The sequence below is a fragment of the Canis lupus genome, chromosome 36 (assembly GCF_011100685.1).
Source record: "Canis lupus familiaris isolate Mischka breed German Shepherd chromosome 36, alternate assembly UU_Cfam_GSD_1.0, whole genome shotgun sequence".
NCBI lineage: Eukaryota > Metazoa > Chordata > Mammalia > Carnivora > Canidae > Canis > Canis lupus.
This window is the reverse complement of record NC_049257.1, coordinates 14,162,156-14,189,361: the sequence shown is the minus strand read 5'-3', so window position 1 is coordinate 14,189,361 and position 27,206 is coordinate 14,162,156. Positions and strand designations below refer to the sequence as shown.

Sequence of the window (27,206 nt, the reverse complement as noted above, 5' to 3'; positions counted from 1 at the left end):
GAGCCTGCAGACCCTCACCAATCATTTCTCTCAAGGGCTTAAGAACATAGAGAAGGAGCCTAGGGATCACTGGCCAGGAGGTTTGCCTTATGCTTTCAGCACTCAGAAATTTAGTATCCTAATTTCACTTAGGATGGCTGTGGAGTTCCAGAAAGACTTTAAGAAAGCATTTTAAGTTTTAAAATCTACTAACTTTGCTTTTCTTCTTTTATTTTTTTCTTGGGAGCTCATATTTTAGGGACTTAGGGAGAATTTAGGAATTATAGATTATTAGAGTTGAATGAATCTTGGCTATTAGGCTCCTCATTTGTGAAATGAGACAGTAAAAGTACATGTTGTGTAAAAGTTGTAAGGACATTAGAAAATACATGGACAGTACTCTGAGTGAATGCTGGCTCATTTTAAAGGTTCAGTGAACATGAACTGTTATTATCATGATGGTTACAGAACTGATGGCCCTTTCTCCCTTCTCTTTTCTCTACTGACAGATTTTGGCTCAAAAATAATAAAGAACATTCTATTAACTAGAGCTGATCAACAAGGTAATCAGGATGTGGTGATCTTATCATTCTTCAGTGGTATTGGGGCAGAAATTTGTCATACTGGGAATGTTGTTAGTGGAAACATCTCTTGAAACATACTAGGCTCCATGTCCTCTTCCAATCAAGTTGGAATGTTTGGCTACCTACAGTATTACCTTGCATCGCAGTGTGTTAGCACTGGAAGGCCCTGACCCCAGTCCAGCTAAGATCCTCTCCTTTCTCTCATTAGTATTTCCAGGGCTAGCGCTAGCCATGGTGACTGGGACAGTCCACCCCAATACCTCCCTATGGCACTTTCAACTTCAGGTCTCTGCATTGACAAAAATACAACTATAGGGAAATAGTATTTGTGAGATTCTGGTCCTCTGTCCTTTTTCCTTTTTTTTTTTTTGATCCTAAAAGCTTAAAGAATCAAAGAGTTGGTCTTGGGTCAAGACAGATGGTCTAAGGCCTTTATTGAAATTAGCAAAAGCTGATAACATATAAATTCTCAAAACAACTAACAATATGAACAATAAATAAATAAAATCAATAACAACAAAAAAGAAAACAAAGAAGGAAAGAAAGAAAATCTAGGAATTTAGGTAGAAAACTTCAAGGACCTGAAAAAATGATGTATAAATGCTTTTGTCATTTTTATCATGAGAAAAATTTAAAATTAGAATAGAGGGGGAAAAAAGAGTCTATATATATGCTCAAAATAGGCATCATTCTTATGCATAATATTATTGCCTTGGCAAGACTCATGTTAGATTAATTTAGTAACGTTATTTTTACAGGCCCATATAAAGGTTTAGAAAAGCAGTCTTTAAGATAGTTTCCATATAGTGGAGCACAGTGGTTCTGTGTGTGAGCTCTCGCATTAGACGGCCCAGGTTTGAACCCTGTCCCATACTTATTAACAGTATAAGTTTGGACACACTGCCCACCTCTCTAGTGGCTTCATTTCTCCATCTCTAAAGAAACATATCTAATATCCAAAATATATAAGGAGCTTCTTCACCTCAATAACCAAAAACAAATAACCTGATTAAAAAATGGGCAAAGGCCTTGAATAGATGTTTCTCCAAAGAAGATATCCAAATAGGCCACAGGTAAACAAAAAGATTCTCCACATCACTCATGACCAATGATCAAATAATGCAAGTCAAAATTACAATGAGATATCAACTTATACTCATTAGGATGACTATTACCAAGAAAGGAAAAAGTAAGCATTGGTGAGGATGTGGAGAAATTGAGACTCTTGTGTATTGTTGGAAGGAAAACAAAATGGAGCAGCTGTCGCAGACAACAGCATGGTGGGTCCTCAAAAAGCTAAAAAAAGAAATATATGATCAAACAATCTCACTTCTGGGTCTTTATCCAAAAGAATTAAAATCAGGATCTGAAAGAGGTATTTGCACTCCCACATTCATTGCAGCACTATTCACAATAGCCCAGATGTGGAAACAATCTAAATGTCTACCAACAGACAAATCAACAAAGGTGGTATACACCTACAATGGAATATGTTTTAGCACTAAAAAGTAGGTAATCCTCCCGTACGTGACAACATGGATGAATGTGGGGGATGTTATGCTAGATGAAGTAGGCCAGTCATAGGACAAATACTGCATGATTCCTTCTACATGAGGTATAGACAATAGTCAAAGTCATAAAAGGAAAGAGTAGGATGGTGGTTTCCAGGGACTGGGGGCAAATGGGGAGTTGCTGTTCAACCAGTACAAAATTTCATTTATGCAAAATGATTAAGTTCTAGGGCTCTACTGTACAACATTGTGCCTATACTTTATAATACTGTATTGTACACTTCATTTAACAGAGTGGATCCCATATGAAGTATTCTTACCACATTAAAAATAAATAAACAATAGTTACAACCACAAAATATACCTGAGATATGGTAAGGGTTAGATTAAATCATTTGTGCAATGTCCAAATGCATAGAGAACCTGATGTGTACTAAGTATTAAATAACCATTGATACTATTTTCTTATTATACCTGTGAGATTGCTTGGGTTACTAATCCATATCTCAGGCTCCACCACTCATTGGGTGGCTTCATACTCAAGTTCTAGCTGCCATATCTAAGAGGGAAAAACAGACCCAGATGGCTGAAAGCAATTGTACCAGCCCCACCATCTCCACCCAGCGTGGGACTGAATGGTCTTTCCTAGGGCTTATGCTATGTATCTGGAGTGGAACCCTTTCCAAGTCCAGTTTCTCAAAAGAAACTGAAATGGAACTGTTCAGGGCAGTTGCTCATTGTAGAATGTGACAGATTGCTATGTTACCTTGCCTGACCTATTTCAGGCCAGAGTGCTGCTTATTTCTAGGGACTAATCAGGCAAGAGCTGTGATCTGATTCTTTCTCAGGCAGGTGCAGTGTGCAAAAAGAGCTTGGAGATTTGGCTAAACTAGAATCTGCACTAGAGCCCTGGTTATTTTAGTGCCTCGTATATATAGTAGGATGGAAATTGTTCATATTTTCTTTTTGAAAATGAGTCACAGAGTTGAGGAAGAATGTCAGTATTATGAATATCAACAGAATTGTCTTATTTTTTAACAGCCAAAAATTCATGAAACTGTTGACCAGCATTATCCTTATAAACTGTGGCTTAGATTAGATTGTTACAAATAATTTCTAGATATTAAAAGCCTTTCCATTTGAGACTGTTTAGTCATTTCCTCCATACTGATGGGACTCTGATCTCTCACATTCCTGAAACTTATTGGGATTTTAATAGAGAAGAAAGCCAAAATTGGTCATTTTTCTTAGAAGTGCCTGGCAATTTTCCTTATTGAATATTAGCGGGGTTGCCCAAGGAAGTTATGGAGTTCCTGGAAAGATTTTATTTTATTTCATTACATTTCACCTCATTTCATTTCATTTTTTAGAGGAGGAAAGGGGCAGAGAGAGAATCTTAAGCAGGCTGCATGCCCAGAACATAGTCTGACCTCATAACCCTGAGATCATGACCTGAGCTGAAATCAAGAGTCAGATGCTTAACCAACTGAGCCACCCTGGTGCCCCTGGAGAGATTTTAAACTGAAGTGGTTTTCTTTAGTCTGGATGGCTTGCGTACATAGTGCCTATAGGTGGAGAAGTGGATGAAATTGTTCCTGATGCTCCCTGTTCTGTGACCACTGAGCCCAGAAAGACTCGACATGGACAGAGGTTCGTTCACAGTGTCTCTGGACCACTGATCATGAGAAGTCACCATGGCAACTAGTTTCTGAAGGGAGGCTTACAGAAGAACCAGAAGTAGGGAGCCCTCATGGAAGTAGTCAAAGGTTTAAGGAAGTTACAGGATTCTAATCGAACTGCTTTTTTGATAGCACAATTAATGGGATTGGCAAGCCCTATCTTAAGTGATAGATTACCCCCTAGTTGGAAAGGCTCATAGAGGCTAATTTCTAAATTCACTCAATTAATATTTTTGAATAGTGGTCTGTGTGCCAGCAATGTGCTAGGTAAGGGAATAGAAAGATAAGCAAAGCATCATGGCTCCTTAATTCATGGAACTTAAAGTCTTGTTGGGGAGACCTATATTAACTAACGAACCACACAAATATGTGATTATAGACTATGATAAGTGCCCTGTACAAGACAGAAACAGAAACCTGGGTGGGATACAAAGACTGGTCAGAATTTGGAACTGTATAGGTTTCCCTGAGGAAGTGGCTGAGATCTACAGGATGAGGAAACTAGATAAGCAGGTAAGATGGAAACGTTCTAGGCAAGAGCATGGGCAAGGGCTCTGAGGGGGCTAACCTCAGAATAACCTAAAATGAGGCTGATGAGGAGTGCTGGGGCAACATCATTTATGTTATGCATTCTGGTCCTTAGCCAAAATGCAATGGGACACATTGAAGGGTTTAAGAAAGCAGTGGTGGGGAGATGAGTAGAATAATCAAATCTGGATTTTGAACAATTCTGACTGCAGTGAGGAGAAATCATTGAAGGCATACAAGGGTAAATATGCTATCATTGAGCTAAGAGATGATGAAATTCTTAACAGATGATTGCACTGGAGATAAAAAGGAGTAGACTTGTGATATCTCCTTAGGGGATCAAATTGATAGTAGTTGGTGTTTGCCTGGGAAAGGGTAGGGGGGTGAGGAGATGGAAACTCTAGATTTGAATACCTTGTGGATATCCAGATAGAGCTACATAGGACATAGTGGGATTTTTAGATCAGATCAGAGGAAAAGTCTGAAAGGTTCTCCTGGTGCCTCCAAACGAAGTGAGGAAAGATCTCATAACCGAGAGGTGGTAGAAAGACAACATCTCAATTTATCTTGGCCGTAGATTCTTGGAGAAGTTCTTCTAAGGCATCCTGAGTGGTAACCTCCACCTTTGGATTATACCAAGCTCTATGAAGGAAGGGACCATGTCGTTCCTTCCTGTAGGCTAGGACTTGCAGAATAGAATGCCCAGTAGATATGCCCAAGTAGTATAGATAAAAATATGATATGTTCCCAAGAGCACAGAGAATATCAGAAGTGACAGCAAGATGGCGAGGAGTCTAGGCAGCCATGCTCCAGACTCATGGTGCAGTGACCTTCCGATGTCCCTTCCTTCCTCTCTCCCTCCCTCTCTTCCAGGTCTTGTGCTTCTGTTGAGACGATACCTTTATATTCTGCTGTCTTCTCATTTAGTTAAAAAAGCTTTAAATATTGCTTCGGTGAATATACTTGGTTTTATTTTGAGATGGTACCATATTTGGGAGCATTCGTTTAAGTAGAATACTTTTGGATGGAGTGAAACAGGAATTTGCCAATTGTAGTTACTTGGAGAAATGAGCAAAGAACGGAGGTCTAGGTAAAATAAAGGAAATAACACCTTTAGGAAGACCCAAGAACACAACTGGAATGGTTTGAAATTCAGCAAAGCAGGTTCCTGCAGATTTTAAAAGCCTTGGCAGCCGCAGATGTCAAGATCAGGGAACACCAGGCCAGACATTTTTAAAACAGTGAAACGAAGCCAGGATCTGGGAGTTCAAGGTGAGAAGGAAGAGGCCCAGCAAACAATCCTGATGAACTTCAGCAACAAGGACAAGCTGTGCAAGGGGTCCCTACCCCACAGGTGGTTAATTGCAAAAAGAAGAAATCAGAGATCTAAGGTGAGCCGTCTCTGGAGCTAGGGCCAAGATGGAGAGGACTTCATGGGTAGGAAGTGACAAGAGTTTAGATAACTTTGCCTGAGAATTCTGATTCTTGCTGTTATTTTCTTCATTTTCATGTAATAAAAATGAGTGTATTTTCCCCTAAAATAATAACATTATGTCCAGGTGGACCGACACCATTGGAAATTTGTTTTTTTCAAAGTCATTAATATGCTGTAAATGTGAAAGGTGGAAATTATCTCACAAACAGATGTTTCCAGAAAGGCGAATAAAAATGAATAGAAGAATTACTGATATCTTCAAATAAGTATTGTTTTATGAAGCAGATATTAAGTATTTTCTTCATAATAAGCGTGTGTGTGTGTGTGTGTGTGTGTACACTCTGTCATTTTCCTGGCTCTTTCACTCTATATTATTTAGCTACAAATACTGAATTTTGGCACTTCAGGCCTTTTCACACAAATCTTCAACCAACCTAAGTGAGTGATACTGGGTGCTGGCATCTGGGAAGCATCCGTTTAGAGAACTTATTTTTGGAGGAGATGAGCCAGGGTCAGTCCAATTTAGGACCATGGTTGTGAGCAAGGAGCAGACCTGCTGTCACAGTAACTGTAGGTCAAAGAGAGTCTTAATTTAGCTCTATATCTTCATGGGGCTTCAGAGACACATCAAATGGAGGATCTCCAACCATCTTGGGTGTAAGTTGTTTCAGATATTCTGGGTCTTGTATTTACAATCACCATAGTCAACATAAATACCCCACCTTTTTCTCCCTTAGAATGACTGGTTACTCTGCTGTTACCAGCTTTCCAAAGACAGCTGTGTAGGCCTCAGTGTTCACAGTGACTTTGAATAGACTGTTCACCCTCCACGGCTCCCTCTAGAACAGGCAGGCTTGTCTTGGAATCCCACTCCATCCACTTCCATACTGGTTTCTTCTTTTCAGTCCTCTGTCCTTCTGCTCTTTTCCTACCCTCCTACTTGCAATCCTACCTACTGTTTCTCTGCCCCCCTTAATTTGTACCTGTCACATAATGCTTCCTCACCCTTCCTTCTCCTGACCTACCACAGCTTGCAAAACTGAGTTCCAGTCCTTCAAAGTCTTCTTTTCAGCAAAATGACACATCCAATCCACATGACAGTGTTCTAGTTATCTCTGAACATTTTGATATGGGACCAATAATTAACATTCTGGAGTTCAAGGGGTGGGGGCTAGAAACATGCGGCTGGTGGTGGTAGAGATCATTTTGGATGGGTAAGGCTTTCAATTTCCCTTACATCGTACTAAGCAGGCAAAGCCTAAATATTGGGCAGGTGCCATCCTGGCCCTTCTTTGTGATAGGTCATCACCGCTTTTCTTTTCAAAGAAGGCTTAAAAAGGGACCCTGGGACATTCCTGGTGTTGGTGGGACCCCTTCATTGATCAAAAGAAGCATGATTTAAACAAGTCCAGGTCGGATTAGGTAAGGAATGAGACCAAAAAGGAGATGTGTCTTTGAAAGCAGCCAATCTCATAGCCCGGGGGCAGGCATTTGTTGTCAGCTGTGTCATACGGCTTTGGGATTAGCCAGCTCTACTTTCTGTTTCAACAATAGAAAGTCTTGCAAAACTGCTGGCATGTGAGACAGAGGAATCCAGAAGGTCTTGGCATCTCTTCCAGCAGCATAACGGGTCTTAGGGAAGAGACTTGTGAGAGCGTGGTCCATGCACTCCACCACCAGGGAGAGGTCCACGTTCACAAAGGAAGTAGTGTCTTTCAGTTTGTCTAGACCTGCAGAAGGAGACAAATAATACATTTACTCTTTGGAAGAAGGGGAAAAGGAGTGTGTGAGGCCAGGGTGTAAAGGGGCGAATACGCATGCGGAAATTTATTTTGAATTTGCCATTATAAGTGGAGGCCCCTTGTGGTGGGTTTCTATCTATTTCTCCCAAAAGGATGCAGCAGTGCTTTCGTTAGACCACTGGCTCTCAAACTTGAGTGGGCAGCAGAATCTCCTAGAGGGCTTGTTAAAGCCCAATTGCTGGATCCCACCACTAGCTTCTGACCCAGGAGGTGTGAAGTGGCACCCAATAATTTGCATTTCTATCAAGTTTCCAGTTGATACTGACCGGTGCTGTTCCCAGGACCAAACTTTGAGAAGCACTACTTTAAAGCAGCGAGGGAAAGATACTTTATTAAGTCTATGAGGCCCCTGAGCCCAGGAAGTTATGGGTTTGATTTCAAATTTATTTTAAGGATTTAAGGATTTATAGGAAATGTGGATTGCATGTGTGCTTGTGCATGTGTGTGCATGCGTGCACTCACATACCATGTGCCTCTTATTCAGTGAATAAAGAGGGAATCATCCCCCAAAGTCTTGACTCAGAAAGTTAAACATATCTGTGTTATCAGGCAGATGAAATGCTTGAGTAATAAGCTACGATAGCTTTAAAGAGGCAGGTATTTTATCAGAAGATTGATAATGGCTTGGAGCATTCCTCTTGTGCTCTTAAAACATACCTGGGTTGTGTCTTCTCAAGAGAAAATCTATGATTTCAAATCTCCCTTTCAACTTCAGGCCCCAGTAGCCACAAATTGCTCAAAGAACCTAATTGTGATTACCTAATAAATCTTAGTGACTATTTTAAACTCTTACAACCATAGCCTGGGAAATGACAGGTGAACTTAAATAAGTGGTCTGCTTTGGAACTGAGTCTGGCTGATGTCCAAGTTGGAAAACTAATAAAAACAACTAGCGCAAAATTGGGCTCAAAGACTTTTGGTACTTCTGAGAGAGGACACCTGAGCTAGCAGCCAAGTCAAAAATAATTTTGAGATGCAGGTTGATGACATATTCATGGGCATTTAGAAAGTATCAATGTCAATTATCAAACAGAGAAAACTCTTTTAAATGAGGGATTTTGTTTCTGAACCTACTAAGAATCTTCAAAGTCAGTAATGAGTAAGAAACAGAGTATTTAATGGCAGGGATTCTCAGCATCTAGTGACATAGCACTGGGAGGTTTGTCAGTGTTCTCATTGATGTATGTGTATCTGTGTGTGTGCGCGTGCGCATGTGTGTGTGTGTGTGTATGTGTGTGTAATGGGGTTGGATGGCTGAGGGAGTCTGTCATTCTAAAAACCTCCCTGGGTGGACCTGACTTGGATTTTGGCTCCACCTCAAAAACTCCCGGCCTTGAACTTTGCCACAGTTGGCTGTCTTACAAAACCCGCTGATGAAGAGGAGTTTTGAGGTTAGAATGACACCAAGTTAGGTGGGGCCCTGTTTGGCTTAAAGCAGGAGCTCAGTAAGTGTTTGAGGAATGTTGACTAAGCTTTTCACAGGACCAGGAAATTGAGGTGGAGGTGGAGCCCTGGTACAGGAAGTTCCACCAGCTTCTTAATGCCTTGTTCACCTTATAGTGCTGGACCCAAGAATAAAAGGCAAAGTCAGGCTGTCTGGGTTCAAATCTAGCTCCTCCACTTACTAATTGCAACAATGGGCAAGTTATTTCTCTGTGCCTCCGTTTCTATAAAACTCAGGTCATATCCACTTCTTAGGGTTTATCTGGGCATTTTAAATGAGACAGTCTATGTAAAGCACTTAGAACGGTGACAAGTACATAGTAAGTGTTCTCTGTATGTTAGTCATACTCTATCTATTATTTCTCCATCCCTGACTCAATCTGACTTATGTTACTTCTCCTTCCGTCTCCACCCCTCATGCATTCCTGTTCTGGAGACCTTCCACCCAAATAATTCCTTCCTGTCCTTTAGGCCTTACTCAAAGGCCACTTGACCAGCAATGCTTTCATCCAGTTCTGAATTCCTTGGGCAATTAGAGACTGTACTATCTAGCACCCTATCTGGGCTGTTGGGTTCTGTCTAAGAAGTACAGGATCAGTTTGCTGGCATGCTGCACATCTCATTGCTTTATAATCTCACTTGGTTACTCTTTCTTGTCCACTAGACTGTAAGCTTGTTAAGGGTCAGAGTCCTTATATTTTGTAACCTCCATAAATCCTTGAACAATGTTGAGTGAGTGGTTGGTGTTTACCAAAAAAGAGGAGGCTTGTGTAGAGGTGAAGACTGTGAACTCTAATCTGGGCATGACCAGGAGGAGGTATATAGCTTTGGGTAGAACATTTACTTTTCTAAGCCTCTGCTCACTACTCCTATGGTTCTTTTGAGAAGGAAATAGTAGAATTCATAAGGTGTTTAGTATAGAATTTGTCATTTGGTAAATGCTCAGTAAATGTTTATAAACACTTGAAGTAAGAGATGGCACTGGAGTTAATAAGGATCTCTGATCCATATCTAAAATCCCTATTGGTATATTATTATAAGAACCTTATTTCTTTAATTTTTAAAAAGATTTTATTTACTTATTTGAGAAAGAGAGAGAGAGAGAACATGAACAGTAGGAGGGGCAAAGGGAGAAGAACCAGCAGACTCTGTGCTCAGCACACAGCCTGATGTGAGGCTCGATCCCAGGACCCTGAGATCATGACCTGAGCCAAAGGCAGACTTAACCAATAAAGCCACCCAGGTGCCCCTATTTTTTCGTTTATATTTGAGTCTCCAGGTTGCCTATGACAATAAATGCCAGAGGAACCCTGCGTCCTTCCAGAGACTTACTTTTTTCAATGTAACTTTCTCCATACTGTTGTTTGATATCAGGAGACAGGTGCTTCCAAATGGCAAGTTTTTTCTCAGTGGCTTTTATTGGATCTGATAATCCTGTCTTGAATAATCCTGGTTCGATACATGAAACGTGCACACCAAAAGCTTTCATGTCCCGCCTGTGAAAAGAATGTATTGATGTTTAATCCAAGTTTGTTTGGAGAATGTTTGCTATTTGGGTGATTATTTTCTTATGACTTTTTTTCATGGTATCACAGAATTGGGTGGGTTGGAAAGGAATATCTTGTTCTACACTCTCAGTTTGCAGTGAGGAAGTTGACATTCAGGGTGTGAAGGCTGGTTTAGTGGCAGAATGGGAAAGGGACAGACCCACTTCTAGTCTAGTGCTCCCCACTAAGCCATACTCTCTCATTAAATTGACAAGTAGTTGGGTTAAGGACAGATTTCCTCTCAGTAGGCAATGTACATTATGGGGAAATGGAGTAATGATTGGCCTGGATGGACAAGTTTACCTCCATCTTAGGAATGTGAGGAGATTGTGGCACAAATGAGGATAGGCTGAAGGACACAGTGTGACAATCTCTGATGTGGCTAACCTGCTCCCTATGCTGCTCAGCAAGCTCTTTCATCATGTGGTTTACTGATTTATTGGGCAGTAAAGTTTTAGGGGAATCATGGTGCCCCCCCCTTTAAAAGCAAAACAAAGAATTGCAAACAATTATATAAATAATTATTTCCTATATTTAATGTATATTTCCACCTAGAATATATAAGGAAGTAATTACTCACTTTATATAAGCCTTTGTCATAAGATTTTTAAAGAACTCTACCAATGAACTTAAAATGTGATTTATCTTAGGTTCTGCCTTTAGCAACATACCTATTATTTAGTTTGCAGTGTATCTTACTGAAAATGCAAATTAGCTTGGTGCCGAAAGATTTTGAAAAGTATGTCGTTTGCATTAAAATTTTTTATTTCTTTATTTTTTTTTTAAAGATTTTATTTATTTATTCATGAGAGACACAGAGACACAGGCAGAAGGAGAAGCAATCTCCATGTGGGGAGCCTGATGTGGGACTCGATCCTGGGTCTCCAGGATCACACCCCAAGCTGAAGGTGGCACTAAACGGCTGAGCCACCCAGGCTGCCTGCATTAAAATTTTTTAAAGCTATTTTACAACTTAATTTACTTTACTCACCTATCTTCTGAGTTTCTTTGGGTTTTGGAAAGTATTTGGGAAATTTTGTCTCCCTATCCACTCAAGAAATAACATATAGCCTAGGGACAAATGGCTTTAAGTCACCCAACTAAGCTTACCAGGTAAGGCAAACCATATGAAACCAGTATGCTTGCTGGGCAAATAACTTTAAATAACCCCAGCCCTCACCCAGTTGGACCACTCCTATGTATAGAAAGTCTGGAGCCACCACTGGACTGTGGCCTGCAGGCACAGTACCATTTCCAATACCAGTTCCATGATTTAGAAGAAAACCACCACCACAACAACCGCATATTTTACTGAGTAATTTCAGGCATGGTATATTTAGCTGCATGGCAAACATGCAAGTCCTTCAGTTAATTCCCTTTTTAAAAGTGGTAATTAATCTCCAAGAAGGTGGGAAGAAATCCTGTTGCTTTTCATCTCCCTCTCTCCTCCCATGATGTGACGCTGTACCCAGCACACATGTGGGAAGTAGTTGGCAGAATGGGGTAGCTTCTAGCTGGAGGGCAGTCCCAGGAAACGAGAGAGAATCGGAAAGATCAGAGAGAGAGGTGCTCAGGAAAGTGATGCCATAGTATTGTTTATGCACTGCACGCATGCATGTGTGGATCTGACTTAAAGAAGCAAGCTCTGGGACAGCCCTGTTCCACATCCCCAACTGGCCACTGTGTGATACATCTGCAGAACAAATCTGAATAGCACCATAGCACCATAAAGTCTTTAAAAATCAAGCAAACCTTGAAATATCAAAGTAAACAGAATGACAGTTAGCAGTCATAACCTAAACACAACCTCACCAATTGTTTGCTAAAACAAAAATATTGGGGTGCCTGGGTGGCTCAGTCAGGGAAGCATCTGCCTTCAGCTCAGGCCATGATTTCAGGGTCCTGGGATCAAGCCCCACATCAGGCTCCTGGCTCAGCCCCTCCTTCCACCCCTCCCCCCAGCTCATGTGTGCTCTCTTTCTCTCTCTCAAATAAATAAATAAATAAAATATTTTTAAAAATAAAATAAAACAAAAATATCAATCTTCTCCATAAGACTTAAATGAGACCCATAGTCTCATATCATTCTAAATATTCAGCATAAAAAAGAACTGGAAAATCTCAATTCACATGGGAAAAGACAGTGGCCGATGTTCATGCCAATGGATACAGATGTTGTAATTATCAAAGTCTTTAAGGCAGCTATTATAAAAATGCTTCAAATACAAAGGAAAATACTTTTGAAGTGAATGGAAAGTTAGAAAGTTAGAACGCTTCCCAGAAAAAGAAAAGACAAAGAAGAACCTAATGAAAATTTTACACTAGAAAAATACAATAACCAAAATAAAATATTTCTTGGTTGGATTCAATAGCACAGTGGTGATGGAGGAAAGTTAGTGAGTTTGAAGGTAGATCATTGGAAATTTTCCAATCTGCATAACAGAGAGAAAAATGAGAAAGTGAACAGAACCTTAGGAATCTGTGGGACAAAACTGAAGGTCTAACATTTGTGTAATAGAGCCTCCGAAGAAGAGAAAGAATAGATTGCAGAAAAAAATGAAGAAACAACAGCTCATCAAAAGACATAAACCTATAGATTCAGGAAGCCCCCAAAACCCCAAATGTTATAAACCCAGAGAAATTCATGCTTGGGGGCATTGAGTTAGGGCCTTTGTTTGCTAAATAGGTCCTTTGTTTTGAGCTCTGGAGTTCTTTGATAACACACAGCAGAAAGTCGTGGTCAGTGCTTTTTTGTGGGAGCAAAATTTTCATCTATGATTAGTAAATTTCTATTCTGATTTTTTTTGGAAATGGAAGCATCAGAGAAAAACTATTTTTTGCCCTTGGGGTGGGGTGGGGATGGGAAAGTTATCCATTTAGCTGTAGTGTCTGAAATATATAGAAATTTGGGTCTGGAACTTGGAACAAAAGGGGGGAAAATGCAGCATAGCTGAGTCATTATTTTGTGATAATTACATTTACTTTACCAGATAATTTTCTACTGAGGGTTTAAATAAGATGGTATTATTGTGTCTGCAAGTGACAGTTATACCAATGGAGAGATCTACCCTAATTTAGTCTCTCTATATGATCCCCTGACTATTTAACAAACTGACCTGTTGAATATAAATTCACCATCTCTGTCAGCATCATGCATTAATGCAAAAAGTGAAAAAAGACTTAAATAGACTTAAGTTCAAATCTCAATTGTACCACTTACCAGCTGGGTGACACTGGGCAAGTTAATTACTTAATCTTTCTTTCAGTGGTTTTGTCTACAAATTGGGAATAATTTGGGGCACCTGGGTGACTCAGTGGTTGAGCATCTGCCTTTGGCTCAGGTTGTGATCCTGAGCTCCTGGGATCAAGTCCTGCTCCTGGGATCAAGTCCTGGGATTGAGTCTGGGATTCTCCCTCTGCCTATGTCTCTGCCTCTCTGTGTGTCTCTCATGAATAAATAAACAAAATCTTAAAAAAAAATCAAGTTGGGAATAATTTTAAGCAATAAATAGAGTGTCTAGTACATAATAAACATTCAGTAAGCATTAGCAGCTATTATTTCCTAACAAGTCAATATTTGATTTACCTTAAGCTGTCATTGAAGCCTTCTACTGCATATTTTGAGGGAGTATAGCCCCCTCCACTAATTGCAAGCCGACCTCCAATGCTGGAGACATTGATAATCCTTCCTCGAGCTTTTTTGACCAAGGGAAGCAAATTTAGTGTTACACTGATGAGTCCAAACAAGTTCACTTCAATAGGTTCTCTGTAGTCCTCCACTGTCAGCCAGTCGGTGGGAGCCAGCACACCGAGAACACCTGCATTGTTGATCAGACCCCAGAGACCTAGAATAGAGAGGAAAGAAAGGAAGCATGATAGAAGATGACACTTATATGAGCATCTTTGATGGAAGTACAGCCCCTGCTTTACACAACTGTGCCATTTCCTCCTTCTAACCACATTCTTGCTTTGAAATGCTTTATAGTTTTGGGAAGTAACTACTCTCAGAGAAGGTAGGAGGCTAAATTGAAATAGTTGAAGCTCTGTTACTGGAAGCCAATCTCACAGAAACTCTATTTCTGGTTCTGAATGTAAAATACTGACATTGTCTGAATGAGTCTTTTGCTTTTTCATCTTAGATGCAGAGTAAATTGGTCTATTTTTCCCACTTGCTAGATCACAAAACCAGAGATTATTTATTTACAAAGAGCAATATCAATCGACTTCACATCTGTTTTTGGTGAAAAAAAAATCTAGTCATTAACTGTTTTATTTTATGATGGAAAACATTTAATATTGTTAACTTTTGGACTTCAAGCATTAACAATGGTCTGGAGCATTATTAAACCATTGCTTTTGAGCAGTTGAGTCTCAACTGTATGATGAAGATGTGATAGAGAAAAATCACATACATTTGTTTATTTCTTTTTTGGATTCTGACATCTTCATTAATGAGAATATTTCAAACTTCATTCAAGCCAAGAAAAGTCCTCTAGTTTGGAATGATGCCATCTTAGCATAAGCTGATGCAGAATGAGGTCCAGTGGCTTACTAGTCTGCCACTATACTACTGCTAGTCTATTAAACACCTTTACTCAGATTTTCAGGTTATTTTCTATTTTTTTCCATAGAAAATGTAAGAGTTATGGAATGATTTTATAGTGAGAAGTGGGTCCCAGGTATCCACATGGCAATTTGGGGATTGTTTCCATGATCTCCTGAAGCTTTTAGTCCCAAGTTCCTTTGCTGTGAATTTGGTTAAACCAGAATTTCATGAGAGAAGAGCAGGAAAAGTCAAAACCTCCAACTCAGTTCTAAATTTGCCTACTGGGACGTATGACTGAGGATAACGTGGGCTGTGTCTCTCGTGCAAACAGGGAGCTTGCAACTTGAAACCGTTGAGGGCTCTATCCCAAGATTTTTCCAATATTCTCCAGTACCATAGCTGGTATTTTGGAGACATTTTCTTGAAAGGCCATTTAAAATCCAAACACATTTTATTTAGCTAGAGCTACTTCACAACACCCCCTCCATTCTTCCCACTCCCATATCACTCACCTTTTTCCCCAACTTGATTTTTCACCCACTGGGCAGTCCTCTTGACATTTTCTGGGTCAGTTACATCCAGAAGCACAGTATGAAGCCTTTCTGAGGTTTCTGCTTTTAGAGCTGTTGATTCTGATTCAGTCAGACAGGCAGCTATTACATGAAATCCTTTTTTATCAAAAGTTCTGGCTGCTAAATTTCCAAAGCCCGTGTCACACCCAGTAATGAAAATGTACTTATCAGTGATGTCTGCAATCTTTAGTTGTCTTTTATAATTCCATAGAAAACCACAAAGGATTAGGAGGGCTAACACCCAAAAGAACATTCTTTTTCCTGTATATGATAGGGACTCTTCTTTCTTGAACAATAAAAGAAGACAGTGACCTGAGTGTTCAAAATTAGAAAGAAAATTCAAATTAGAACCATTAAGGCACTATAGCCCAATATTGATGAACTTCAGATATTTTAATGCATTTGAGTGAATAAATAGTTAAAAAATTATTATTATTTTGTTGGAAAAATGGCCATTTAAGTGCTAAACCATTCCTCTAAAGTAACACAAAAACTAACCAAGTGATAGAGAAAGTAAACAGAAGAGAGGGTCCCATGACAAAGCTGACACTAGTAATTGGGTTGACGTGACAGTAATCTCATGTATGAATTCACCCATCTAAAACATGGGCTGTCATGGTAAAATCTTATCTCTTGCTACTTCATGAAATTCAAGAGTAGAATTAGGAAAATCTATTAGAAAATGTTCAATTCTAATTGATTGATTAGATCCTTAATTATTTTTACACCATCAGGCAAAGTAGTTGCCCTATGAAAATATTTCCAAGTTGGTTTCCATTTTCTTATTTTCAATGGGCTATTGTCATTCTTCAACCCAACTCTGAGACCATCAGAACTTTATTCAGAGAATATGCAAGTGCACAGCCACAGCCATTCTTCAACCCAACTCTGAGACCATCAGAACTTTATTCAGAGAATATGCAAGTGCACAGCCACCAGAGAGTTCGTGGAGAGAGGGGGAGATGAATGGGTAGACTGAGGGATGATGCCTGTAGGCACAGCATCCCAGAGAAAATCAAGAAGCCTCAGATTCTATTCTCTTTGGATACTAGCTTTCTGTGAGAAAAAGAATCACATGACATAGGACTAAGAAAAGCAAATTCTTTCTGGAAAATCATGAGACTTTGACTGTAAGTTTAGCAGAATGACTTGGCTAACTAATTTTTCAGGGCTAGAAGCAGGCTAGAGCTTGAAATCAAACAGATGGAGGGCTTCCTTTTCCTTTCCTTAGGAGACTGTCACTTGTCTTTTCCCTCAGCATTTATTACCTTTTTATCTTTTCCTAAATTAAAAGAATGCATCATTTCAGGTAGCCTTACTGTATCAATTTAGAAATATCACAGTTGTTTTTGGATTAAAAGTAAGTGTTAGGATGGTTGAGTGTCTGCCTATAGCTCAGGGTATGATCCCAGGGTTCTGGGATCGAGTCCTGCATCAGGCTCCCATGGGGAGCCTGTTTCTCCCTCTGCCTATGTCTCTGCCTCTTTCTCTGTGTGTCTCTCATGAATAAATAAATAAAATATTTTAAAAAATTATTCATTTTTTTCTGCTTATAGAAGTAACTTATGCTCATGGTAAAAAAATTGGCAAATACAGAAAAAATTAAAGAACAAACTAATGATTATCATGTTTGACTCTTAATATTTTTGGTACATTTTCTTCCAGTTTTTTTCCTTTTTATGTAAATATTTCTTTCCCTAATAAGGAATATAAACATACACACAGATTGAATTATACACACACACTCATGTACACTCATGTGTACTGCTTTATAAGGAATAGATTATTCCAGATAAAAAACAACTCAATGTAATATATCTTCTTCACTTCTCAAGGAAATTTTGGGCTTTCATCTTTCTTCCTGGTACAAGATCTAGAACTAAAGAAAGAACTGTCCATTGATAAAATTAAGTCAGACTTAAATATTCAAATATGGTAGGTTTGAGCAAACTGGTTGATTCTTTTGATATAGCTGTGCCTACTTCTAAAGCAGTCAAGTTTTTAGACAATCGTGGCTTAATAATTTGGTATTGTTTCCCAAATATTTCCTGTGTAGGAATTATTGATTTGTGGCAAATTAATGTCCATGTAGTAGAATTTTCCCTTTACAAATATATAAATACATTTAAAAATGTATACTTTTGAGGTGAGGTGTTGGTATAACTACCTCTTGTGAAATTTCATGTTTAGTCATTTTTAAGGAAATTTCATATTTATAAAATCAGTGTAGTGTTTTGTTTAGATATGGCCTCAATAAATTGAATAATTGAGTAATTAAGTGTTGAATATGTTTTCTGAATGAATTCTATAGCTTTCACTGCGATTAAAATCTCATGGAGGGACACCTGAGTGGTTCAGTGGTTGAGCGTCTGCCTTTGGCTCAGGGCGTAATCCCGGAGTCCTGGAATCAAGTCCCATGTCCGGCTTCCTGCATGGAGCCTGCTTCTCCCTCTGCCTATGTCTCTGCCTCTCTCTCTGTGTCTCTCATGAATAAATAAATAAAATCTTTAAAAAAAATCTCATGGAATTTTCTGAAAACGGTAAATGTTCATGGGGCTTAATGTTTCTGAGATCAGAGAGTAGAAACTTTCTATGTCATCATATTTTGTTGGTGGCAAGCATAAGAGGAGTTATAGTAAAAGAGCAGTTTATTTGTGAAGCATTCTACACTGCACTTTTACATATAGATCTCATTTGATTTTCTTCACAGCCTTTTGAGTTAGAGAGGGCATATTATTTGCCTCATTTTATAGAAGAATTAATATGCCAACTAATAAATGTAAAAGAAATGATGGAATTAGAAAATCACCTTTTGGCAACTATAATAGTAGCAATTATATCAGGCAAGAACAATCAATGTATGCTAAAACTAGTAGGTGAAATTCTGATAAGAAACTAATTAGGGATGCGTGGGGGGCTCAGTGGGTTGAGTGTCTGCCTTTGGTTTGGGGTGTAATCCCGGAGTCCTGGAATCAAGTCCCATGTCCGGCTTCCTGCATGGAGTCTGCTTCTCCCTCTGCCTATGTCTCTGCCTCTTTCTCTGTGTCTCTCATGAATAAATAAATAAAATCTTAAAAAAAAACCAATAATTATAGAATCTCAAAAAAATCTCCCCATGAGATACATACTAATTAAAAAGAGAGCAATAATAATTTCACAGTGGAGAAGCCTGAGAGATACCACCTTAATCAAGTGATACAAATTAATACCACTAGTTGTGGGACAAACCAACATCATGTGCCTCCTGGTATGGTACACTGGGAAGGACACAGCAGCACTTTAGTACATAAATGGAAGTTAAGCCTGCATAGAGACAAATCTTCCAATTTCACACAATACATGGCCTATACTCTTTAAAAATGTCAAAGTCATGAAGGAAAAGAAAGATTGAAGACTGCTCCAGATAAATGGAGACTAAAGAGATGTGACAACTCAATGCAATATGTGATAGTGGACCAGGAAACTATTTTTTTCTTTGGCTAGAAAGAATATTATTTGGTCAACTTGTGAAGCTTGTGTAAGATCTGTTGATCTGATAAATAATATTGGATTCTCAATAAATACTAATTTCCCAATTTTATAATTTACCATGACCATGTAGAAAGTGTCTCACTTTTTAGGAAATACACACTGAAATATTTAAAGATTAAGTGCACTATGTCTTCAGCTTATTCTCAAAGTTAAGAAAATATAATAATATTTATATAAATTAATTAGCATATTAAGAAAGCAACCTAAGTGTCCATTGATAGATGAATGGATAAGGAAGATGTGATTGCCAAACCACGAACAGGTGGTTGCCTGGGCAGTGATGGTGGTGGGGGAATGGACAAAATAGGTGAAGGGGATTAAGAGGTACAAATTTCCAGTTATGAAATAAATAAATCCCAGGGATAAAAAGTAGAACATAGGAAATATAGTCAATAATAATGTATGTATGGTGATAGATGATGAGCATTTTGTAATGTATATATTGTACGCCTGAAACTAACATCATATCGTATACCAACAACACTTCAATTAAAAATAAAACAGCAGCAACAAAACTCCCACATACATATGGATGTAACGAGAGAATGACAATGCAAGGGTGGTGAAATGTTAATATTTAAAGATTCCAGGTTGTACTATTCTTTTAACTTTCCCATAGTTTGAAATCATTTCAAAATAAAAGCATAAAAATTTGGCAAGGGAAAATATAACTTTTTTTTTTTTTTTCTAAGAAAAGGCTTCAGTAGACCCAAAGGGGTTTCATGCACAAAATAGGTCAGAACTCCAGCACTTCAGGATTTAGTGACCTTGGAATTCCACTCTTTGGTAAGTTCACCTTCATAGCCACTGGAGAAAAATAAAAATTCAAACCAAAACAGACTCCCTCCTCCCTCCTCATGGCCTCCACGTCCCCCTTACTTCCTCCATCCCTAGAGACAGAGAGGAGCTTCTTAGTTGTTAAGGATGGGCTCCCTTTAAAATGTGTTGTCTTTATTAGGTATCCCTCTGGGCTGAGTCCTCTCAGATGCTGGTGTCCCAGCCCACAGCCTGAAACCAGGGGACTACCAGCTTTGAGCTAGAGTTTTGCATACCCTGTTCTTACCCCAAATATTACTGTCCAAAAAATACTGGTTCTTCAATTCCTAAGGTTCACCTTCCTCAAGTTCATTTGATTGAGTCAGTCACAAATCAACACATGCATACCTTTGACCTCTAATCGTATTTGAGCCAAGGTTCCATGTGTTGTCATGTTTCCTAGCAGCAGCCTTTGGTCAGAGTTACTGGGAAAGCGACCTGTACACAGAAGCTGATTGATGGCCGATTGGTTCATTGACCGCCAAGAGGTAAATGAATGACTGCAACTAGTATGGCTGCCTCAACCATATTCCACTAGCCTGGCCACCTCCACATGGCTCCTCGGTCCCGAAAATTCAGAGACTCAGGGGCACTGACCTTAGTTGCTTGGGCTGTTTGCTTATTTGCTTTGTCTTCCAGGTTATCTCATAACAAAGTGCTTAGCAAGGGGTACACATCACTTGGTTCAAGGCAAGAGCACTTCATCTACACCAGTCCTCTTAGGATCCAGTGGCTGTGAGCCTGTGGTGTTGTCAACGCTGAGGACAGAGTAAGGGAAAGCCGATCTGCAGTCCCCACACCCCAGGGCATGAGGACTGGTGCGACTCTAAGTATACGTCCTCTGAACTGTGCCTGGAGATTTTTCCTAAGCCACAACAAACACTAGTCACTTGGCTAGTAAAAATAAATGTGGGAAGTGAGGACTGAGGACACACACACACCAGCAGGGCAGGGGTTAAGAGCCCAGGTCCCAGAATCAGGCACATCCAGTCCCAGCTCTTTGATCATCAGAGGTCTTTGGGAAAATTATTTATAATTTCTTAGCCTCCATTTTCCTATCTGGAAAATGGAAATAATAACTTCACCATTGGAGAGTACCTGGTAAAATAAAGTGACCAATGCCTACCACATAGGAAGATCCTTATGGTGGGATCAGTCACATTCGGTTATGAGGATCCTGCTCATACTTCAGCATGGGTTTCTCACCCTTGGTACTTTTTGCTATTTGGGGTAAAATAATCATTTGTTGTGGGGTCTGTCCTGTTTATTAAAGGATGTTTAGCAGCACACCCCGGCCTCTACCCTCTGGATGCCAGGAACACCTCCTCCCCAGTTGTGACAACAGGAAATGTCTCCAGACATTGCCAGATGTTCCCTGGGGGACAGAACTGCTCCCAGTTGAGAACCACTGGTCTAGACCCTCCTTGTCTTGGGGGTCCAGAACTTTACAGTATCAGAAGTTCTTTTCTGAAAACTCAGTCATTAGTTCAAGAACTAAGGATAGTGCCACATTGATGAGAATTCATTTATTTATTTTCTTATGGCCTTACCAGAAAAGTTTTGTTACTTAGAAATAGTACTCCTATCCTGCTACTGTAAGCATTAGTTTCTGTGATTTGAATTAAGTGCCTCTTTGTCATCAGGAGGATAGGAGGCAGGGAACAAAGTCAAATTTAGAAATTACCAAGTTAGCACTCACAGCATTTATGAGGCCTAAATTCTGGCTAAGACTTTTCCATTAGGGCCACTACAGGTTCCTCTGGGGAAGCCCTTCTGCTGGGTTGCCAGTTGATTCTACAGAATTCAGAATACATCCCCAGGAAAACCATGGTACTCGGGATTCCCAGATCACCAGGTCAAGAAGGGACAGTCGTAACTGCTATGGTTTATTGAGAGCTTGCTGTATTCTAAGCCCTCTACTAGGGTCTATAAATATTTCTTACATAAGCCTTACAGTAAAATTATCTCCATTTTATAGAGAAAGAAACAATTTCAGAAATACAAGTTAATTGGCTCAAGAGAGAATTGTAGTGCTGCTTTGGGGACTGATACTCAGGCCACTTTAATTTGACTGTTCATCCTTTCATCCTCTGCTCCGCTGCCACCTTCATTCCCACTCAGCTCTGGGAGTCTGGGCTATACGTACACTTCTCTACAACCACCACTACTTACATGATACTTGGCATTAGGTAAGTAAATGCTGTGAAGGAAAGAAGGAAGAGAAGGAGGAAAAAGTTTCAACTCTAAGCCCAGGGTTCCAGTGATAATTGGATTAGTCTTTGAACCCTCTGAATCATCAGACAAAAGGATAATAATAGCAATATAATATTCATACTTCCAATTTAGAGAACTTCAGGAATTTTTGAAAAGTACTCAAGGAATATTTATCCCATTTAATTGTCAAAATATTTCTGTGAGCTAAGTGGAGTAGGTATCACACAGTAAGTCATTAGCCAGAGAATGCCTAGAGCTAAAATTCTCATCTTTGAACTCCCAAAGGAGTAGGAGAAGAAAGAACTGCAAAGAAATTGATGCATTATCAGGTAATAGGAGGAATGAAAATACTTGATCAAAAGCCTTGATCATGTCACAAAGATTCAAAAGGAACCAAGAAAGGGGAACTAATTGCCTCTTTCATTTACTATGCAGAATGCTTAAGTGTAAACCGGTGTTTGCAGCTGTAGGAAAATATTGCAACTCGATTACCATCCTTTCTCACTTCTGCTTTTTTTGAATTGTCTATACGTGGGTTTCTTTTCCTACTAAAAAATCAAAAATAAGATCCTTTGATTTCACTTCTCTTATTCATGTTCCCCCGCCCTTTAAAAGTGAATGACAGAGTTAAAAACAAACAAAAAGAACCGAGAATAATGTCTCCAATGTCTCAATGTCATTGTGAGCTCTACTTTTCATAAGAAAAACGGAATTCTTTCTAAATTCCTTCCTCCACGCAACTTGATTTTATTTCCACATAACTCCCTGAAGGGCTTTGTTCAAGGATGCAATACTAAAGGTAGGCAATCACACTGATTGATAGGAATTTGTAGAATTTGTATTTACTTTCAATTTGTTGCAATCGTGGCCCAAGCTGAATCAACAACTAAGTAGTTTCTTAAAAAAACAAAACAAAACAAAACAAAAAAAAACAACAAAAAAAAATCAAATAGCATTTAGTAGTAGTTTTCTCAAATATTTTCCTTTTGAAGTTCTCTTGCACGACTTTCTTAATATCGGTGGCATTCTCGACATGTATGTCCTTAGTATATTTAATATTGTTAACCTAGCTAAGTTACACAGAATTCTTTTTTATTTTGGCTTTTTCATTGAAGTAAGAAATTCTATTTGTTTGTTTTTTTTAACTCAAGTGAGCTTTCACAGATTTCTGCTGCACTTTTAAGAAAAATAGTTTGACCTAATGACACAAACTAATTCATATAATGAATAAATACATTTCTCTGAAAAATATGTTCAAGTTGGGCACCCAGAAATCTAAGGACATTTTTTTCAGTGGAGCCAAGAGATCCTATATGAAATATGCTTACATGAAACCACGAATGCTTCTTTGAGGGTCTGATGAAAATAATAGTAATAATGATGCTGCTAATGATATAATTGAGGTGGTATTCATCATTATGGAAACAGTAAGTTCCATCACTTGATGGAATGAAGAAGCTCCTCCACCAGTTACATTTTCCTTGAGCCCTGCCTCCTCCGGGAGGGAGGTGGCCTGTAATACCCAGAGTGTCCTTTCCATGGTGGGACCAGTGAGGCATGGAGGAGTGCGTGCTTCCTCTGCAGACTCAATCATTCAGAAAATCTCCTAGAAGAGGTATGGCAGCCATGTCTAACATGGGGAAGACCTGATGGATTTGTCTCACCTCTGATTTTCTTTTGCCTTCTCTCAAAGCTTTGAAATTATAATTAACCATTATATCCACAATTATTAATTAATGAATTATTCCCTGTTCCCCTTAGCTTGATTACTTTGCCAATATGCTTCCTGGTAGTATTAGCAGGTTAAGAATTATTGTTAAAACCGTGATCTCTTTACTCAAGAGAGCATATATTGTATATGATTATAGCTGCTTGTCATTACAAGGCTTCAAAGAAAGCTTAGACAGGTGCTCAGCTAGGTCAGTTGGAAGAGCATGCAACTCTTGATCTTAGGGTCATGAATTCAAGCCCCACATTGGGTATAGAGATCACTTTAAAAAAAACTTAAAAAAAAAACAAAGAAAACTTGGAATCTGGGGACAACATTATGTATAGATGCAGAAAGTATGTTCAACATTTCAGTGTATTTCTTTCATACACGGTTACCTTTGAGCAGATGGGAAGGTCTGAGTTTTTAGTCTGTACCTTAAGAACATTTGTTACAAGGGTTTTAAGACCACTTCCCGCTTTCCTCATGAAACATATAACAATTTTTTTCTTGTATTTAAATATTAGGATTTGTTCTAAAAATTGGACACCCTTTTCAAATCTCAAAAACCCAAGTTGATTTTTAATTTAGATATGTTTTATTTAAACTTTTTCCCCAACTGCTAAAAATCAACCCACTGAGGGAGCACACCACGCCACCATTTAAATCATAAAGCCTTTAACAAGGGCTGCCAGGGTTAAGTGGCAGGGAAGCCATTGAACTACCCATTGTATTTTGGGAATCAAAGTGAAAACAGACTCGGACTTGAAGGAAAGCCCAATGTCTTCCAGGTAAAATGCCAACACAGTGATCATAAAATGCAGAGTAAATATCTGAAACAGGCTTATTGCTGTCATTTTAGTATCCAGGAATCAAATGTGCATTGTGAGGAAGTACCCTGCTTCCTTCTGACCTAGAAGGTGTTTTTCTCACTCACTTTGCTGAGCATGCGTGCATTCGCCTAAAGTGATGTCTGGTAATACTAGCAAAGCAGGTAGACAAACAGATCCGACCTACAGCTAGTTGGTAGCAAATCTGTTGCTCCAGTAAGAAACTTTTTGGAACCCCTCCCCCATCCAGTTTCCAGTTAATTATAAGATTTGCAGATGGTGTCAAAGAGGCACAGAGACAATAAATAGATATAAATTTGATTTTAACTCTAGGATGTCAAAGAACATTCAAAGAAACACCTGGGGGAGTTCCAGGCAAGGATCCAGGCAACTGGGATCACTTTTATGAGAGGATGGACTCAGTGTCCATCACAGCCTTCAAACATTATTATTATTACTATTATTATTTTATAGCATGAAAAACAACTTGACTAATTCTCCAAAAGTGAGAAAAATCAAAGGGAGTTTGGAGACTGACATGAGAAACAGAAGGATAAGTGATAGAATTCGGTCACTGGTTACCTTACTGAAGATGCACTGGAGTTGGAGAAGCTGTTGGAGACCTGCGGCCGAGGGCAGTCTGCCTGCTGTGCTGAGGAAGGAAGGATTAAGCCACCGGACCACACCGTCCTCTGGAGGTGGAGATTTCCTGGGCTTCCGTCAAGCTCTGAGTACATGCATGTCTGAGGAGTCTGAGGTTCCCTCCTCACTCTGAGTCACTCTAGTGTGACACTAGCTGATGATTAAATCTCTCTTCAGTGCATGAATGGAGCCAAAAAGCCGTGGGTCATGTGTTTTTGAAGGAATTGGTAGTATCTTCAGTAAATTAAGTTCAACAACTTTCAGAAGGAACTCAACAATGATTAATAACATTCCTACTCTGAGTGCAGTCTCTTGACCAAATTCAGCAGTTGAAATAATGTAATATGGAAGCATGTTGGAAACTGTCCAGTGCATTGTTCTAATCAATTAAGTTTGAATTATGATTACCTTTCATAGTGTCTAGGTTGGGTTTTTTCTCCCTGTTAACATATCTTTGCTGATTTAGTACTCCTTCCCTCCTAAGAGAGTAGGTAGGGGACATCTGTCTTCAAGGATTCTCTTTCTCATTTTTTAAAAAAGTATTTTATTTATTTATTCATGAGAGACACACAGAGAGAGGCAGAGACACAGGCAGAGGGAGAAGCAGGCTCCTTGCAGGGAGCCCAATGTGGGACTAAATCCCAGGACCCCGGGATCACACCCTGAGCCCAAGGCAGATGCTCAACCACTGAGCCACCCAGGCGCCCCTCATTTTTTAAACATTGATGAGCAAGGAGATGAAAACAATTTAATGACATGTGGTCCTCTGCTTACTTATGAGTCTTAATTTGTATTTGAAGGTATGACAAGGAGAGCTTACTGAAGTGGTGTCTGGAATGGAAAAGGATCCCGCTTCCCTCCCCAGAGCTGGTCTGTTCCAGAGTTGATCACAACCGACCTGCCATATCTTGGGACTGCAATGGGAAACACTGAGGCTGCAGGTGGGGAAGAGGAAGAGACAATGCTAATATGTACACCTTCCAGGCTACCACCTCTCCTTTGGGCATACAACCAAGTACAAACTCCACTGATTGCTTACTTTCAGTTTCCTTTATATCAATTTATTGCTATATATTAATTTATTGCTATATGTCTCAGATTTCCCAGCTTCCGTCTTCTCTCTTTGAAAATGCAACTTATTATGGTTTAGCTGGGATGAGTGAATGAGATGAGACCGTATCTGTCTAGGTAGAGTTTAGACACAGCTATCACGCTGTAAATGAAATGAGGATCTTTTTTCTCCAAAAGAATTAAAAACCAAGACTGAAATTTACAGGGGTAAAGATGTAGGAACCAAAAATATGCCACATTTACTTCTTTCCCTTCACATTCTGCAAGTCAAAGTAAGGCTCAAATAGAGAAATCTTTTAGAGAAGTAATACATTGACTCAGAATAAAGGTATAGATGAGTAATATCGGACCCTTCCTATGAGCAAGTTATTGTCACTCAGAGATGGAGGGAGTCATAGGCACCTGGGTATCGAGGAGGAGAAAGGGAAAGGGGCAAAGAAAAGGCTATAAAGTTAGTTTGTTTCTCCCGTTGTCAGATGGTTCCACATAAGGGTTCAGTTAATGGAATCATTTGTCAGTAGTGCCTTATCTGAACTATAACTATTTCTACATTCAAATTCACATCTTAAGAGCTATTTAGCTCTTTCTTTAAGGAAATTTTCCCTTTCATTCTATTCTTACTTTAACAAGGCAACACAACCTGTGAAAGTGCTCCTTGCTCAGAATTCTCCCTATGTTAGATTTCTGGTCATCGAAGGTAACATAAAGAATACAGAACCAAATTGTCATTCTATTTATTTCTTAGTTCCTTTTTGAAACAGAAGATTG

General features: G+C 39.2%; 1 protein-coding gene and 1 long non-coding RNA gene across 2 annotated transcripts; one reads left to right on the top strand and one right to left on the bottom strand.

Moving 5' to 3' along the window:
- Positions 1 to 972: 972 nt before the first annotated feature.
- On the bottom strand, positions 973 to 25,498 carry DHRS9 (dehydrogenase/reductase 9). Its single transcript, XM_038584751.1, has 5 exons — positions 25,308 to 25,498; positions 15,567 to 15,938; positions 14,095 to 14,353; positions 10,294 to 10,457; positions 973 to 7,446 (listed from the first exon to the last, which is right to left on the bottom strand). Exons 2-5 carry the CDS (start codon positions 15,877 to 15,879, stop codon positions 7,223 to 7,225), a joined length of 960 nt encoding a protein of 319 aa, XP_038440679.1. The 5' UTR covers positions 15,880 to 15,938; positions 25,308 to 25,498; the 3' UTR covers positions 973 to 7,222.
- On the top strand, positions 20,384 to 26,567 carry LOC119877896. The gene is made up of 3 exons (XR_005384668.1): positions 20,384 to 20,461; positions 21,952 to 22,162; positions 26,168 to 26,567. It is a non-coding gene; the product is annotated as an uncharacterized LOC119877896 (long non-coding RNA).
- The last annotated feature ends 639 nt before the right edge of the window (positions 26,568 to 27,206 follow it).